Source organism: Barbus barbus, assembly GCF_936440315.1.
Source record: "Barbus barbus genome assembly, chromosome: 39".
Lineage (NCBI taxonomy): Eukaryota > Metazoa > Chordata > Actinopteri > Cypriniformes > Cyprinidae > Barbus > Barbus barbus.
Genome location: NC_136717.1, coordinates 12298224 through 12317617, shown reverse-complemented (window position 1 = coordinate 12317617; position 19394 = coordinate 12298224). Strand labels below are relative to the sequence as shown.

Sequence of the window (19394 nt, the reverse complement as noted above, 5' to 3'; positions counted from 1 at the left end):
GATAATCTGACAGCATTGCATTGAATCCTCCACCAACAGCATCTCTCAACGCGTCGCTGGTTAGCCTCTGGTCTGCCTGTGCGTGCTCATGCGTTTTGTAGGAGGCATGGCTTTGGAGAGTGATTTGCAGGGAGGGTGAGATCTTATACTTTCAAAGCTAGCTTGCTATTTCTAGCCTCTCTAAAATCCCCTACCCTTCCATTAAAGCAGACAGGGGTTAAAGTCCTCTGATCAACTGGTTAAACCTAGTTTAGGATCCTGATGCACCATGCATAAAGATAGAACTCCTTGAAAGTGCTTTTCCTCTAAGAAATCTAGCATGTGTCGAACAGGTTGCGCTACACTCAAAGCTCTCATTTCAAAGATTTATCTTGCTGAAAAGGACAATAATGCATTATTCAAACTGAGGACAATGTTGTACAAATCCTCTCCACGTCTGTCAGTAGAGCAAGAGGGACAATGCACCTGCATACCAGGCAAGCCAAAGAGCATTCCATGCGTTTTAAGACTCAGGCCGCTGTTAATCAGCGGTTTGGGCTGGGACCGTTGGAGCATGCTTGGCCCTCCCCATCGGGGGCCTCGGTGTATGGAGCCCATTGTGTTCCAACATTAACAGACACCGAAGCATGAGTCACCTTCAAATCGCGTCTGGGTATTACCTACCTCATCTAAACAGAATGCTGGGAGAGGTGAAGCCCAAGCACCTGTATGGTAATGTATGCAATGCAACTCCTCGTCAGCATGGTAATGCTTGAAGGGGCATAGCCTAACTGCAGTCTCATGGTTGGGATTTCTGACGTTTACCCAAAATAAATAAAAAAAACACTTCATAATCTGTATCTAACAAAAACGCAGCTGGTCTTTCTTTGGTTGGTGTGGGTAATTAACGCCCACTAGTTATATTAGTGTTAAGTACATACTCCCTAGCTATCAATTGCCAACAACTTCGTCGAGCTTACCAAACCCTAAAAAAGATGACAGAAAACAGTCAAAACATTTGATTATGAGTGAATCACATGCAAGGCACATAATTATCATCCAGTCAGATTGTTAGCAATAGCTAGAAGAATGCTAAAACAAAGGTATTAGTAAATCTCTGATACGACATTAGCCACTGCCATTATAATAAACAGAGACTGGTAATGTGAATAGGCTGAAGTCATTTCTCCACTAATAAAATATCTCGTTTTTCCATTAGCATATTTTCCATTAGAGGAAGTATATAAGGTCATCTGGCTAGCATCTGACACAGAGGTAAATGGGGAGAGTCAAATGTAATAATATTGCTGTTGTCTGTTGCATACCCCGAGTCTGGTGCTTTAATTGTCAATGGCTCTATCCTAATTGAGGGAATAAATGTTTAGATCTCTCAAACTCTGTCTTCCTCTCTCATTTAGACAAACCACATAGTCTGTGTTTACTAGACAGTGTCATTTATTTCTCTGTTCCATAACAGTGAATTGCCTTCTGCATACAGGCAGCTGCCTTCAAAGGTAGTACTCTAACCATCATGAAACCTTATAATTGACGAATTTGGAGCGTTTGACATTACAGACGACATGACTTAATTTATTTCAATAGAGTCTGGCTTAAAAGGGTGAAACTACACTGTCCTCAAATTTTGGAAACACCCCAACCTTCCTAAACCTTCCAACAAGACAATGACCCCAAGCACACTTCCAAGCTGTGCAAATCCTATTTGGAGAGGAAACAGTCAGCTGGCATCATGTCTGTCATGGAAAGGCCTCCCCAATCACCCGACCTCAACCCAATTGAGCTACTATGGGAGGAACTGGACTGTGATGTCCGTAAGAAGTATCCAACCAGTGTGAATCATCTTTGGGCAATCCTTCAGGAGGCTTGGAGTAATATACAGTATCAAGTCAATGTTTGAATAAACTGACAGCTCGGATGCCCAGATTATGCAGAGCTGTAATAGCTGCTAATGGTGGATATTTTGATGAATCGAAAAATTTAGTTTTTGCCATGTATAAATTTTTTCTATGTATAAACTGTTTATGTAATAAAATATGTTTTCGTAGTTTGTGTTGTCCCTTATCAGTGCAAAATTATTACAAATTAAAAAGGATTCATGCCAATATTGTCCAAAACTCCACTTTTCTAGGGAGTTTCCAAACTTTTGGAGGGCAGTGTACACAAAAAATAAAAAATTAGAACGTAAAAATCATCATTCATAGAGAGATCATTTGGATTTTAATAAAATTATGAATAGAGGTTACGATTTCAAATGTAACAGAAGTAGCAACAGATCTTTTTTGTCATATGGTAACATACATCTGAATAAAGCAGATTAACAAAAATGAAATCAAATGTATGGCCGATAGACTTGGGTCTATGAATCGGTTGTTGAATGGATGGAGGCAGATTTGAATGCGAGATTGCAGTCGAATGCAAGAAAGGGATTGGATTTAAGGACTATGATTATGGAAATCCAGCATAGGTTACCAAAGAGAACTGTTTCACCATGAAGATCGATTTCTGGTGAAATTTTTATTAAACATTACCAGGTCAAGAAAATAAAAAAAGGACCGATAACATGCATTTCAAATATATTAGTCACTAACTGGTCTGCAGATTACCAGATGAAGGTAAGTTTGTTTTTCATTGGGGGTGAAACAAGAACAGTGAAACAGACTTTGAAAAAATCAGAAAGATAAAATTGGACATTTAAGATGAGCAAGAGCAGACAAGAATAAACAGTTTGTCTGAAAGTCCAAAATCCAACCGCAGTATCAACAGAGAGAGGTCGAGGAGGGGAGGATGGGGAGAAAAAAATGAAAAGCTGAAAGGAGAATGCAGAAGGAAGCCTTTAGGATCAATACGTACATGATGAAAATCCAAGATGAATATCCAGGGCTGTGTGATGGTTATGCATAATTTAAGGCCTAACTCTCACTGAAGAAAGGACAGAAAGGGCCAGCTTACAAATACTTGACAAAAAAAAAAAAAAATGAGCTAGGAAAACTAATTAACTGTGAATAAAAGCTGGAAACTCTAAACAACTGAAGGTGTATTATCCAAGATGAAGTTCAGACAAAGATCAATAGGTTTAAAGAGAAGTTTAACGAGAGTTTTGAGTTACAGTAGGAAAGGAAAGTAAATGGGAGGAAAAAGGGGAATTCCTAAACTTTAATCTTAATGTCAATCCTTTACTTGAAGTAGGATACAACCCTTTCTCTCTCTCTCTCTCAGGGCAACAGCAACCGATCTGGAATATCAACCCTGTCAATCAACAGAGCAACATGCCAATCAAAGATAGATCACTCACTGCATGGCTGACCTTGTGATCCCAATCTTTGCTAGTTCATTTAAATAAAAGGAGCCAACCGGTCTTAAACGAAAAAAATATATAGTCATTATGGTTATTTAGTGAAACAATTTTTAATAAAATAATTCACAAAATAGCCTTGCCCTTAATCAAACAGACCAAACCTAGAGCCTGCAATAATTACTTTGAACAGACTGCTGAACAAAAAAAGTTGGCATTTTGTTGCCATGATTTTTCCGGCAATACCCCGAGTATCTCACAGGCTAGAGTTTGGGCGAGTTCAGTGGGTCCATAAAGAGCAGGATTAAGTTGTTCATACTGAATACCGCTCAATGGAGCAGGAAGTGCAAGTGAGCAGTTGCATCGTTAACAGACGATCACATGTCACTTTTAAATGGGTTTAGAAAGGAACAAGTTAGTGTCAACTTGATAAGGAATTAATATGACAAATTTCAGAGAGATAAAGGCCCCATCCACACGAAGCCAGAGCTTTCCCTTTACAATATTTTTTTTTCCTCGTCTCAGGAAATATCTGCATACACACGAAACCGTATGTGGCGCTGTAATTCTGACTTGGAGCATGCACATAAACCTTGCGCGCTGTATACAAAACCCAATACAACAACAGGAAAACTAACATTGAAACAATATATTTGTTAATGTTTGTTAATAAAAGGCAATCATTCAGTGTTTGTTCATGTTGTTCTTGCTGTTACGTGACGTAGCGGTGTCTGACTAGGGGAGAGACATGGGGTGATATCATCGTTTCACAAAATATACGTATTGGCTATACACACAAAAACACAAGGGTGTCGTTTTTAGATTCATCCACTCTGGGACCCGGTTTAAAAAAATAGCAGATTCACACACTCAAAACGCCGGAACCGTCTGGACAAAACGCCTATACGATACAAAATTTTTATATATACGGCTAAATGCGTCTCCGTGTGGACAGGGCCCAAGATGTAGGGCATTGGAAATTGATTAGAACATAAAAGTCATATATCAGAACTTCACAAGGTGGTTATAAATTAACTCTTATTTTTGATGATGCACTGTCATTTATGTATAGCGTAGAGTAGAACTCCATCGCACTGTCAACACGATCCTTTACGCACAAAGTTACCTGTCACTTATTCAGTGCTCAGCCCTGGGCGTGTGAACATTATCAACATTCCTGCACCTGACCATGATGCCACCTGATGTTTGGTTGATAACGTTGTTGCTAAAACATCTGCAGCATAATTGTAATGAGTGATATTCTAGGCAATGAGGTAGAGCTGCCACATCACCCTAAACGCATCCCCTGCTACAAAGTAAAAACACTGGTTGGGAACAATGACTCTACTCCTGTTTGCTATCTTTAGAGCCTCTTCTGACTCATGCTTCTGGAAGCCTGAAGATTAGCAGGTGTTGACTAGGGAGTTGACCCAATAACCTCTCGTGTCATTTGTGGTCTAGAGGTTAACAGGCATGGCCCGTACAAATGCACGAAAACAAGACCTTGTGCCCCATCAAGGTGAAAGGCATATTTAAGCATTTGCCAAAGACACAGCGAAGGCTGATAAAGGTGAATACCACCAGCACAGAAACTTGCACAACAACTGAAGGACAGTTCAAATGAATGGGTTGAGAAATAGCCAAGCAAGCAAAACTTTAAGACGACATTGATACTGTCCTTACTTCTTATTGTAAATGTTTGAATGATACTTTCCTAGTCGTACAGAAAAGCCCCTTAAGTCGTATTTACGAGTGGAAAACGTCGAGATAATTTTGAGTTCTGAGTTTTCATGTTGGCTGAAGAGACACGTTGGAGAAGAGAAACATTGCTGTAATGACTGTCAAGATTTATTTGTTTTTCCCACATCTACATTGCTTTCTCTTGTTGTTACAGTCGTGAATATTTCTGAATATAAATAACCATTTGAGGTATATTGTACATATCTTCCAAAGGAAAAAAAGCATTTATTTGCCCAAAATTTAGGAATCGCCAGCATGCTACCTGACTCTTTAGATAGCGAGGTGAATGTATAAATCATGCAAGTGATGTTTGTATGATTGCCATTGAATGGGATGCTTCATTTTATTCAAACTTCATTGGATACTGACTAAATAGCTTCCATGTGTTTTGTTTTTAAAAAGGTTTAGCCAAGAAATAGGCAAGAATGATCTTCCTGTCATACTCTGATTCCTATTACTTCCAACAGCAAAGCATCTGAATGCAACAAACTTATAATTCCAACATCAGAAGTGGGAAGCAGGACATTTCTGATAGCACATGAAGGCAACATGAGAACGGGGCAGTGATGCGAGAAGGTCAACCCAACAGATAGGACTACTTCCAAGGAAACTAGAAGTATATCCTGCAAAGGATAACCCTGTGGCAACATGTTGTTCTTTTAGATAATTTTTGATCAAGCTCTCATGTCCATGTTCTTTTCGTGGCACATTTTCACTAAATGCTCTGAGTTTGCCAGTCACATTCCAAAGCATCTCTGCTCTTCATTTGTCTTTTGATGTGTCCACAGATACTCTTCCTCAAAGCAGATCCCTGGGGATTGTATTTGGCTTCCTCAAACACTGAGGTATGTGGTATGGAAGAAGTTGTGGACCTTAGAAATGATTCACATTCTTTAAGGTCTTTGGTCAAACAAATCATAACAGTTAACAAGCAGAGTCAAGACACAAATGCGACTTTAATGAAGGAAAGTCAACTTAAATCCTTAAATCAAGCTAAGGAATGCATACAGTGATGAAAGGGCATGTGTCTTGATTGTTCTGCACATACATTCTTCAAGGCTGTTACTCAGTAATGTGACTCGAAACAGGGAGAAGAGGACAAATGGCGTGTTTTATTTCAATGCCCCACTGGCACTTGGTGTCATAGCTTGGCAACAACGCAAACATTTATTTGAGATCAAAGTCTGAGGTGTAACCATGGAGATGTGGCACGAGGCGGCATACCGGAGATGACAAAGCCTTGGATGTACTGACAAAAATATGAAAGCAACTTGGAGCTGTGCTTGTCTTTGTAAAACTTGCCACGTCAGTGCTACAAAGTTGTATTGGAGGAGACCACAATTGCTATGCAACTGCTAAGGTGTTGTGAGTGGATTTTAGTGTGCAGTTGCTAGTTTTTTGGGTGTTTCTAGGGCATTACTAGGTAGAGGCCAGGGTTTTGTGAGTGGTTGTTTAAAATAAAAGTGTCCACATCAAAATAGTCAACATCAAAGTCTCTAGTCTGCTCTCTAGATCTGGTTCAGGATCCTCCTTCAATGCAAGTACTTTCAATGTACCTCAATTTTTCACCCGTTTTATCATACAGCAAACAAAAGCCAGATTATTTAGAAAAATAATAGCACTTTTAATCGGTTTAATTTACGTTTCTTCTCTAAATATAGCACCAAACTAAATATTACCAATGTCCGTTCAACAGGAAACACTGGTATCTGCAGTGCAAATTATCTTAATTTTATTTACATTTTAAAAGCAATATTCACAAAATGTATTAACTTTTTTTTGTGTTGAAATAGTTGAAGCATATCATTGTACACTAAATTAACATTATAAAAATATTTTTGAAGCAGTTGTTGTTGTAGCCTAATAATTATTTTGTCATCACTTCATCACTGTGCCAGAAATACAACAACAATTCAAAATTGTCTCTGCGTGTGGTTAAAGGAAACTTAATATTATTGGTCATAAAAATTCTTCACTCTTAAAAGCACACCTTCCTCAACATTACCGATTGGACACAATACATGTCCAAATAAACAAACAGTGTGGGACGAGACAAGTTACATACATAAGTTTAACACTCATTGGGCCTCATTCATGAAACACGAGCAGAACGAATTCGTGTAAATCGTTCGTAAAGCCGCTCTGACGTAACCTTTCGAATTCATGAAAATGTTTGCATTTTCAAAACGTTAGTTGGTACGAAAGAAATTTACACCACTGCTCCCTACCACATATAAATGGTGCGTAAAACTTTATTTCTGTGTTCTTTTTGGCAAACTGATGACTGAATTTTGATGCACTGCCATTGTAATATTTTATAAATTTGTTTGCTTGTTTGTTTGTTTGTTTGTTGTAGCTGAGAGTTGATAAACTGTTTAGCTTTAAGTAGAATGCAGCGCTTGTCACTGTAACTTTTTAACCCAGCCATCCAATCAGTGGAGGAGGGGCGGGACAAATACCACACCGACCAATCATCCTACTTGTACAACAACCAAACAACAATATAGAAGTTAAGATTACTGGTTACTAGGGGTGGGCGATATGGGAAAAATATCATATCACGATTTTTTATAGAAATATCACGATTCACGATTTTTATCACGATTCTTTGTTAGTTTTACTATTTTGGTTTTACAAGTTGTCTGAGCATTACAGCCAAACTAGAAAGACAAAGATGCATGGCAGATATTTAGGCCAAAGTGGGCGAAGATAAAAAATCTTTGTCATTATTTTATTTTTCTTATTAAAAAATAAGAACAAAGATACACATTACAAATACACATAATATACAAATAAAACAAACAGTGCTTTATCTCCAGGTACAATAGGTGTATTTAGCAGAGCATTCAATGAAATTGAATGAACAAATATAAAAATAAAACACTAGATATACTGATTCCTAAAGCAACTGTATTAAAGTTTTTCAGTCAAGAATAGTGAGTGATTTTTCTCTTTTGCGTTTTGTTGTTTTGTTAACGTTAAATGAATAGTTCCCCCACAAATTAATATTCTGTCATCTGTCTGTCAACTCTGTCATAATGTTGTATTTTTATATCATCATTTACTCAAAAGTTGTTTTAAACCGGAATGAGTTTCTTTCTTCTGCTGAACATAAATGCTATTTTGAAGAAGGTGGAAAACCAAACAGTTGCTGGTCCTCAGTGACTTCCATAGGATTTTTCTTTCCTACTATCAAAGTCAATGTAGACCAGCAACTGTTTGGTTTTCCACTGAGTAAATAATGACAGAAATTAAATTTTAGGGTGAACTATCCCTTTAATGACAGTCGACAGCACGTTTAGTGTCCTGTCCCTTTAAGAGCTGCACGCATCTAATATACAGTACAGGCACGCATCCGTTTCTCTCTTAACTATTTACTTTCATTTTAGAGATAACCAACTCAGTCTGTATGTAAACATTGTGTGTTTTGACAGTATTAGCGCAAAATATAACTTAGTTGAGTAATCAGGCGCTGTTAGACAGGCGTTTTAGTGCGCGTGCTTCAGGTGTATGCGCTCAGAACAAGCGCACGTCAGACCAGCGCGCGAATTAAACATTTAACCAGCAAGGCTTGTATGCAAATAATGTACTTTTGCGATCGCGAATAAGTGCAGTGTCCTGTCTGAGTAACTCTACTGCTGTATGTCGTGTTGCACAGTATATAGAGACGGCGGCGCCAGAACTGTAATTGACAATGTGCGCGGTAGCGCGATACTACGATATTTCTTCAAAAGCAGATCGTGGAGACATTTTTATCGTCCACGATCAAAAATCGTCATATCGCACACCCCTACTGGTTACTGCATTTTTATATTCAGTAATATTCTTCAAAATGAGATACTAGTAAAATTAGATACTAGGGGATTATGCTGATTGTGTACGAGTGTGTACGAGCACCCTATTTACAAATGATTGGAATTTATTAACATACGCATGTTTAACTATCAAATGGGATGTTTAAAAAAGCGTTTGTGAATCCAGAGGAGAGCTTTTGGGAAGGTCCATTTTACGCGCAAATTACTCATAATTTACTTCTATATTTATGAATGTTTCAAGAATGAGGCCCACTAAGTTTATTGGTTCATTCACATTACATTGACATGAATACTGCATGAATACTAAAACCAACAGTAACAAAAACAACTGTAACAATGACTCAACTATACATAATTTTCTGTTTCTGCTCTTTGCTCCTATAATAAACAAGTATCTTGTATCAGGTGAAACGGATTTGAAATCCTGAAATACCAACCAATCAGCACGCTTTACACCACATGACAGAAAGAGAAAACAGACACAGTGAGAGATGACAGATGGAGGGGGAAAAGATCCAAGGATGATAGTAAGAAAAGAAAAATAGAAAGCAAAAAGCGAGCTGGTTTGTCTTGTTGTGCAGTGGTGAATGCAAGCAGACAAGCTAATGCCTAATCACGCAGAGTGGCCTGGTTTTACCACTGACTCATACCAAGCGCCCTGCTGAAAGGAATGTTCAAAAACAACTACTGGCCAAATCCACTCCGTTTTATAATCATTGTTTCTGCTCGCACACAATCAAAGCTAACAGGCAGCCATGTAAATAATCACTGTGAGACAAAGTGTTAGCCGATATCATTAAAAACATGCTGGCATCTCTCTCCAAGTGTTCTGCGCTTGCTTCAAGAATACACACTGAATACAATTTTTTCACACTGCCCACTGGCCAATGTGTTTGTGCTCCCTGTTGAATACGGATTGACAAAGTGAAAGTGTTGCAGTTACTATAACAGCTACACAAACCTAACTAGTTTTTTAGTAGCCTGACATTAGCTCAGCTTTTTCCAGAAACAGCTTTTTTCAAAGAATTTCAGTGTAATGTGCCAAATTGCTGTCACTGTTTTTGTTTTTGTTACATTGTAATCAAATGCACTCTCTGAAACCCTTTTATATTAATATTAATATTTTGTATTTTTGTCATTATATATTTATATATCTAACAACAAAAATACACTACCGATCCAAAATTTGAGCTTAATGTTTTTAAAGATGCCTTTTATGCACACCAAGGCTGCATTTATAAGATCAAAGACAGTAAAAACTGTAATATAAAATATTATTACAACTTAAAATATTCTGTGTGTGTGCACACTATATAGCACATCATAGATTCCAACTAGGTTCGAAATGAAAGGTTTGAACATGTAAATGCTGACACTTATCCACAAAACACAATCAAAAGAAACTTGTGTGGGCAATATACAGAACTCACATTGCACAATTAGTCTCTTCCATCTACAATGAGTCTCTATCTACAGCTGATGATTAATATGCATGAGGACCAGTACTTCAGTCCAATGACATTTCATGCAGAACAACCCAGTGCAATGCTGAAGAAAAAGAAATCAAGCAACCACCAAAATGCAGTGCCACTCATCTGCGGTTTATGACAAAAAAAAAAAATATATATATATTAAAATACCTTTTATTGCTAACCGGTTTATCATGTCATGTCTGGTTAAAACATATTTAAAGGCAAAAAAAATGCACTGTAGGCTAAGTTTAGTTTAATTATGAGTTGCTTGGGAAGCTACAATTTCACAGTAGCTTCCCCTACACATGGTTCAGCTTATACAACTTATTCGTTCCTCTTTTGAACTCTGCCCACTGATACTAAAGGCTTCAAAGATTGAACCAAGAAGCAACCACTTTTGAACACAGACAAATATACTTGAGCAACAGGTCATATAGTTCATTCTCTATGTGGTGTCTGGTGCACGTTAATAAGTGACAACTCAATCTGCAGCAATGCGTCACTGAGACGCTGACAAAGCACTGAGATATTTCTCAAGCAAACAAAAAAAGCGAGTCCAAACTCACAAGCCTGGAAAGGGGCTATTTATAGAGTTCATACCTACACACTGTCTACACCAATGAGAAAGAGTGATGAACGCACAACTGTCACAATCAACCAGCTAGCTAATTCATGTGCACACACCGTGACCATTGTGTTCCTTAGTGAGACCAATCCAAACGCAAAAGGCAGTGCTATCATCATATATGCATCATTATCGTGGCTCGCAGAGAAAATGGCAATGCCTGTCATGCATCATAAACAAGGAAGAGCATAAATTCTGAACTGAACGTGAGACAGTCTGCGTCACGCTTGAAAAGACCGGACAGCTAGGTAAGACGGAGCGAAATGTAATCTGAAGAGAAGGGTGACCACTCAGAGGGCCAGCACAGGGAGTCTTAGTCTCTTTGCATTCCAGCTCTTCGATTATGTGTGCTGATTTGGTCCAACAGTTAAATGGATGTAGTACATCATGCTTTGACTGTTGAGCGGTACATTAACAAGGCCAGACATCCAAGGGACCTTCCCAGAGCCTCGTAGCGGGACCCTGAGTATAAAGTGAGGCGCTACCTGTTTATCAAGCCCTCAGTTTTAAAACTTTCAAGTTGCTCATAATCTCCATTTAATGGCATTACACTTGTGGTGGAGAACATGAATGCAGTGTAGCCTCTAGTACAAATATCAGTGGTAACAAATAAATGCAGGAATTTCCCTTGTTGAAAAGATTACCAAAAATAGTCAACTATGCTTGGTACATAGCGTGGAATGTCCTAAAAACAAAAGGAGAAAGTGTTAATGGTTGGTTTCTTACCCATGACTGAATCTCAGGTATTTGTAGTGTTGATGTGACCTTCCATGCAGTAGACCGTTGCCAACAACGGCAAATGTACAATGTCATAAAATTTAAAAAACAAATTTTTATGTTTGACATTATACAACAGCAGTTAACCAAGGTGTCAATGTTTTGACATTTAACAACAGGCCACCGACCGCTAACAATAAGTTGATCAACAACTGCATGTTTAAAACACAGCAGTCCACAAGAAAATAGTGCTTCAACAGAAGCATTTCAACTTCCTCTAGTCGTGATTTTCTTGTACGAGGAGCTTGTTTGGTTAACCAGACCCTACAGGTCACCAGAAGCAGAAGATAAGGAATTGTTAAGGACTGTTCTTCATCCACATGACTGCTCCCAATGCCAAACATCTGCCAGTTAGTTCAAGATTCCTGTTCAAATGTCACAAATGTACAGCAAATTCCCAAGGGCTTCAAAACGTAAACCGTAACTTATGATCTCTTTCAGCGCTGCAGTATGTAGACCTACTCAAGCTTGGTGTGTGTTCACGGTGTGTGTGTGTGTTCACTGCTGTGTGTGTGCACATTGGATGGGTTAAATGCAGAGCACGAATTCCGAGTATGGGTCACCATACTTGGCAGTATGTCACTTCACTCATTTGCCAAACTTCCTCTCAGATAGTAAAAAAAAAAACACCTGGCTTTTTGCCACTAGCAACTCCTTCAGCAAGAAGCAATCATAAATATTTATTTCTCAGGGTTGTGAATTCCATCCAGATATGAAATGATCGCCCTGCTGATGGACAGACGTATCCAGGTTCATCTCCAGTTCTCCTGTGCAAACACCAGCTCAAGGTTTTCACACCACATAAAGTTGAGAATGTCGTTGTTTATGCTGGATTTGGAATTTGAAATGGAAAACCGCCAACCAGACAGGACATGGAGGCTTTTATCTCCAAACGGGTCGTGAGGAGTTTGAGACTCAGCCAGATGTCAAACAATAGCATTTGCGTTTATTAGAGCAGCGCTGGTCCAAACACTCAGAAATTAAAACAAACTTCTCAGTCACCCTAGCTAAACATACGTAGCAAGGGAACATTTATCAAACATTCTGGTTGGTGATATGAACTTTCAGATCTGTAATACTAAACAAACACGTTACGGATTAAAGTTACAGTGGGACATACACATATACAGAAGGTCCACTTAAGGTGTTTGCATGCTCATTTGCAAAGTCGGCAGCAATGAATTACTAACTAATTACTGTGAGCCAAACTTCGGGGCAGGCTTTATAGACGTTATCAGCACCCATCACAAAGACAGTGGGAAGCAAAGTTTAGGTTTTGGGCAGAGAGCTGGGAGGCTCTGCAAGAGTCCAATAACTCACAGTGAGCTGCTAAATGCACACTGAGGAACAATGAGCCCTATAAATTTGAAGCCACAGCAGGAAGTACAGGCAAACGACCTACGGAAAGTCCAAATGTCTGGTTTACTGCATATCTTTTCTCAAAGCAGTTCAGGGAAGGATAATAAGGGCCTTTTCACAAAACCAAGCAGACATTGGACCTGTTTGATATGTCCAAGAGGTGTGAGACATACGGTTGGACACCATATCAGGCATAAATGATAGTTTCAGGTGATGGGACCCTGGTTGAATGTGTTTAGACAGCATGTCATAGCCATTAACTGCCTTCACACTTACACTCTAGATAGAGCGCTCGAACTGCATGTCATGCTCCCTCGCTTCAACCCCAGACAGAATAAATTACCAAAACGATAAATTATTTAACCAGCCCCACATATGCATTCTCGCAGTTACAGCCCCAGAGAGACCATGGGGCAAGAGTGTGTATACTTGCACACTTATCTCTCAAAGACACCCTAACATTAAGTCTTGGTCTGCGCCAACTTCCCAAACTACTTTACCTTGGCACAGCACAAGAGGCTAATGACAGGATGTCTTCAGCCCAAGCAGACATACTGGTCAGCCTCCAACAGTAACTATCCACGGGGCAGCGGAGCGGGGTGGAATGCATGCATTCACAGCTCCAGTGTGTACTGCAATGGCAAACTACACTAACAAGCCTCCCTTTACTCATGCGGGGTTGAACATGACGGGTTGAAAGTGTGAGAGATAGCAGTGGTGAAACTTATGAGTCAGTTGGCATGTTTTGGAGGCCAACTGTTATGGTGAACTGATCAGCTGATAAAGTTTCTTAAACTAGAGGAACAGTCGTACCATGTTCTCCAACAGCTACATCACATGATATAGAATGTTATTCTGCTAACCACAGCCATTATAAACCATGAAATGGAGAAAATATGTATAATATTATCTCAATCTGTTAGTGATCAAACCCTGTACCTTGTTTGGAGGAGAACTTGCACTTAACAGATTTTTCACATACATTACATAAGGAAGGCATGCGAGTGAACTGATGGAGTGACATTTAATGATGGATTTTAGATTAAAGCTTTTTTCTTAAGTAACATAACTTGGCTGGAGTTGTGTCTAATGTAAGCAAATGTGGTTGTGCCAGTTTGGCACAAATGGACTAAAAGACCACTTACAAAAGAGGTGCTATGGTATTTCCATGTTTATGGAGAATGATAAAACCATGTTAATACCATGTTTTGTGGTCACATAGGGATAGGTTAAGATCTACATAGCAAATGTGGTTCCAAAAAAAAAAAAAAATGAACCAATTGACCACCTACAAAAAGGTACCATGGTATTGCCACCTTTTTTGAACGGCGGTACCATTGGCTACAATGGCAAACACATTCTGGTCTACTTTTGTTGCAAAACATATTTAGGATACTGTCTGTAAGTAGGCTTAAATATGGTTGCAACTCCAACTCAGTAGATATGGGCCGACAGATCATTTACACAAGTACCACAGTATTACTATGCTGTAAATATTGTTTGGAAACTAGCATGATGGTTAATATGAAAATATGCTTTGAAATACATGTAAATACACAGCATATTAATAATGAATCTTTCAGTGTAATGGTATACATCAAAGAATAATGGACAAAAAAACATTTCAATTGGTTTTATGACCATTATGGACCATGTTGCCCTCCAAACATACTATGTTTCTACACTTAATTTACAAAGTATGGTTGCAACTCAGTATATGGGCCATTTACACACAAGTAATACTTTCTAACTATGTTTGACATGGTGCCATTGGAATAATTGGGTTTTATGGTACACAAATTGCATATAAATATGTCAATCCTTCAGTAACATGATGTACATAAAAGCATCATGGCCATTATCCATTATCATGGCAAAATACTTGTATATTTTTACTAATACCATGTTTTTATACCTAATCTACAAAGTTTGGCAAACATTTGTCCACATAAAAATGTGGTTGCAATGAAGGCAACCCAGTAGAAATGGGAATTCTTATACAAGAAGTACCACAGTATTACCATGTGTTTGGAAGTACAATGGTAATACATTGGAAATGTATCGTCTATGGGTATTGTTATTACAAATATCACCTGACACCACAGTACTGCTGCTACCTGGATGAAATGGTTAACTTTAAAACAAGTGAACTCACCTCATTGGACGGTATGCTGACAACACCTGTTGACCTCCTCTTCTCTCTTAACTTCCTTTTCTCTATCTGTCCTTTGCCCTTTCTGGCGCTGGGCCCTGAGCTCTTCTTCTCTTTGCTTTTGCTGTGTGTGGGACTCTCCTTATCACTGTCATCCACACCAGCGGGGCTCGAGATCTCCGCCTGCGGGACACCACTCACTTTCTCCGGCGTCTTCAAGTTTTCCCCGGGCGGCTCGGGTTTCTTCGGTTCGTCCTTCAAAGCAGTCACAGAGGAAGGCCGGTTCACCGGATAGGAGGACGACGAGGAGACACAGTTAACCGAGCTGCCGTTGTTGTTTAACTCAGTGGCTCTCCCGGTAGAGGCAGCGATATCTCCAAGCATCTTTGCTCTCATCTTCTCACGCTTTGCTTTCCATTCCTCCAGAAAGTCCGTTGCGTTGTTAGATTTAAATCCTCCTGTTGCCATGGTTTCCTTTTCAAATTGTCTCGTGCCGCCCAAATCACTTTGTAAACACAAACAAAATATTGCGTTTTAGATCCACCGCATTCTTCAAAAGTGTTTGGAGAGTGTTTTAAAATAATCACAAAGTTGAAAGTTGACCGTAACTGTTATGAACTCACTTTAAAAGACTCAAAACCTGCCAAGTGCGTGCTGTCTCAAAAGATAATATCCGGTGAAGCTCACCTGCTCCGCGCATGAAGGCTCGTCAGGAGTCCAGGTGGAATGAACAGGATTAGTTACAGGCGCACTCCCTCGAGCGCCGAGTCCTGCCCCTCTTCGGAGGAGTTTCCGAGTTATTACGGAAATGAACGGAAATAGCCGAAAGGACGGCGATAGAGAGTTGTCGTTACCGTTGGCACATTAAGAACATCCCAAAGCATAATATTGTACTTTTTACTGCACTAGCGTACATTTCATATTAAATATAATATACTGCATTAGCCTACATTAGAAATCTAGTACTTTCTTACTTTTATTCAAGTAAAAGTCATTCAAAGTTTATTTGAGTGCAAGGAAGTTGCCTACATTTTTAATGTTAGTAGGCTATTAAAGATTAAAAAAAAAATGCCAACAACTTTTATTTAGGCTATGAAATGTAGTGCAGTAAAAAGTAGCCTACAACATTATGCTTTGGAATGTAGCGAAGTAAAAGTATTCCAAAGAAAAATACTACAAAATATAGATACTTCTCAAATTTACCTTGAGTAAAGTAAAAATACTTCACTAATATCCACCTCTGAATAATTAAATTAGAATAAATAACTAGTATTTACCATGCACTGTTAGTTTAGATAATTTCACCGTAGTTTAATTTTATTTTGCACTAATAATGATACAATATCTTTGTATATTATTTGCACTATTATTATTTTTATATTGTTTGTTATGCTGGAAATCCTTCAGCAATACAACTGTACAGTGATGGATGGATGGATGGATGGATGGATGGATGGATGGATGGATGGATGGATGGATGGATGGATGGATGGATGGATGGATGGATGGATGGATGGATGGATGGATGGATGGATGGATGGATGGATGGATGGATGGATGGATGGATATTTTTCTGAGATGAGTCACACTGGTTTGTGATGAATATGGACTGTTCTCCCACACAGGTCCCGGGAGAGCATGAGTCACTGTTGTGCAGAGCTGGAGTGTTTGTGACCTGAGGACTCTCAGATATGATGGAACTCGATGTCTTAGATAACGGAGGTTCAGAAACTGGCATTTTATCATTTTCGAGTGTCTAAAATGCCAGTGAGTGAATACTGATGTTCAAAATGTTGTGCCATATATCTGTAGGCTATTTTCTCATTTATTTTTGAGGGACCTTTTCTGGTCTTCACAGGTCCTTTCATTTTTATTTATTTACTTTAATAATATTTATTTATTTTTACAAAGGTGAAAGTAATTACTTCTACATTGTAAAAAAAAAAATATATATATTTCAAATAAATGTTTTGTTTGTTTGTTTGTCTTCAGTCTTCACCAACTATTCCTGAAAAAAAATCACGTTTTCCACCAAAATATTAAGCAGCACAACTGTTTTCAGCACTGATCATACGAAATTTCTCTTGAGCACCAAATCTGCGTATTAGACTTATTTCTGAAGGCTCGTGTGATACTGAAGACTGGAATAATGACTGCTGAAAAACTTTATATTCTATCCCTTAAACCTGTCCCTTACAGAAAACATTCAGCATTTTGATTTATAAGCTTGTTTTCCTCATGGGGACTGAAACTTTGTCTCCACAATGTCAAATATTTCAGCTTTTACCATTCTTGTGGGGATTTGGTCCCCTGGGAGATACATTGACCACACACACACATACAAACAAAAAAAAACCTTAGTATTTTGTGCCCAATATGCAAAGTCCTTTAGACATTCTTTTGATTCCTATTGATCTGATTAGATTCAAATTGTATTCCTCAGAATTTAGGCTCTCTCTTCAGGACATAAGAGAACTCAAGACTAAAGTAAGTAGGAATTTGTTGTTTAACGCCATGGCACTTATGTTGATTAACCCCCTTTGAATGACTGGAATTTTCTAGTAGTTTTTCAGAACATGGCTCGATGAGTCTGTGCTGTTGAGTCACCAAACCATTCAGCGTATACAATCCAAACCTATAACAGAGACCACAGAAGAAAGAGAGGGGGTTTGTCCTTGAATTTGCAAAGAATTCTTTAAAAAAAAGCAGCTGGTGAATGCTTCAGTTCTCTAAATGTTTAGAGATTTAATGGCTGAATTGCTTCTAAAGCCCACAGAGCCATAGAAAATAGCTTTTCATTTAAAGGCATGGCTCACCCAAAAAATAATTCTGAAATAAGTCATTGGATACCAGCAATTTAACCCAACATTCTTCAGAATACCTTCTTTAGTGTTCAGCAGAAACCAAGTTTGAAACAACATGAGGGTGAGTAAATGATGACAGGATTTTTAGTTTTGGTGAACTATCACTTTAAGATCTTTCTAGTTGGTTCTTCTCGGTACACACTGGCAGAGATAATTGGAAGAAATCTTTAGGGGAAACATTAAGGCGCCTGGTCTATAAATAGCCTGTGATGTACATACTGAGATCCCGCTAATGCATTTTTAGAATGTTTCAGTGGGCTTTGGGGAAACTTACTCACAGCACAAACACTCATCTGTCACTCACTGCTTTGGACCGTTCTTTACTTCCCTTTTAAGTAAATTCCACTTAGCATACCTATAATGCATTTTCCAAAGGAGCAGATAAGTGGAGAGTCACTCACACTTTGAGAATTAAATTTAGTTTGCTTTCTTATCAGTCAGGGTCTTTTCTAAAAAGCTGTGATATGTTTGCTTCACCAGAGCGATTCCCTCACTCTATCTGAAAAAGCTCTTTTAGGAGATATTGAAGTCACGCCTTCTGTGACGATACTGTCTTTCAACCGATTCATTCTTTTATGGATCCCTCAGATATTTGTAAAATAATCTACACCCCAAGAGAACAAGCATGTGGTATTTGGCTCAATTTTGATATATTTCTGAAACCTTCAAACCACCTATTCCATTATTTTAGACGAAGTATTGACTTAGTGGATCGTTAGAGTGACAGACATTTTCCTGCGTCATGGGATGAGTTTCAGATTTCATTCAAAACTGAAAACCAAACCATTGTTTGCTTGAAAAGTGTCCATGCACATTTATAATAAATGCCACTTGGCTTGATATTTTGTTAATAAATCCTGAGAGTGTCCAAATACATTTTGAAGCCACTGTGTGTCATTTTTAATATGAAATGATTAACAAGCATGAGATTAATAGCATCACTGCATACTGTTGGACATTGACCAATCACATGATAAATGCTGCTTATCCTACAGTGTCATACAGTGTTATACTTCATTAAAAACTCATTTAAACAGCATATCTGTGATTCTTTTATAATCACAGTCTAAATGATCTTAAACTATATTTATACCTTTAAATATTTGTACCTTCAAATAATAATTTTTGTGTCTTTAATAGATCGCAGGACCATTCAAGTAATGAAAAATGATGAAAAACCGTTTATTTTCATCAGAATGCAACAGTTAGCTTTTTATTATTCATTATCGTTAATGATCATCGCAACTTCTGGTCATTTTGACTCCCAAAACCATTGTAATCATTACAAAGCGCAGACTTGG

At 38.4% G+C, this 19394-nt stretch overlaps 1 protein-coding gene across 2 annotated transcripts in view; it reads right to left on the bottom strand.

The window, feature by feature from the left end:
• LOC306859084 (PRKC apoptosis WT1 regulator protein-like) overlaps nt 1–16011 on the bottom strand; it is a 68378-nt gene extending 52367 nt beyond the window's left edge. Inside the window, exons 1-2 of one of the 2 annotated variants that reach the window (XM_079399903.1) lie at nt 15917–16011; nt 15233–15734 (exon numbers count right to left, since the gene is read on the bottom strand). In XM_079399903.1, coding sequence (XP_079256029.1) covers nt 15233–15697 — 465 coding nt within the window. In that variant the 5' untranslated portion in view covers nt 15698–15734; nt 15917–16011. Of the gene's footprint in view, nt 1–15232; nt 15735–15852 lie in introns of both variants that reach the window. The other variant, XM_079399902.1, reaches the window with a different exon arrangement.
• Nucleotides 16012–19394: the final 3383 nt, after the last annotated feature.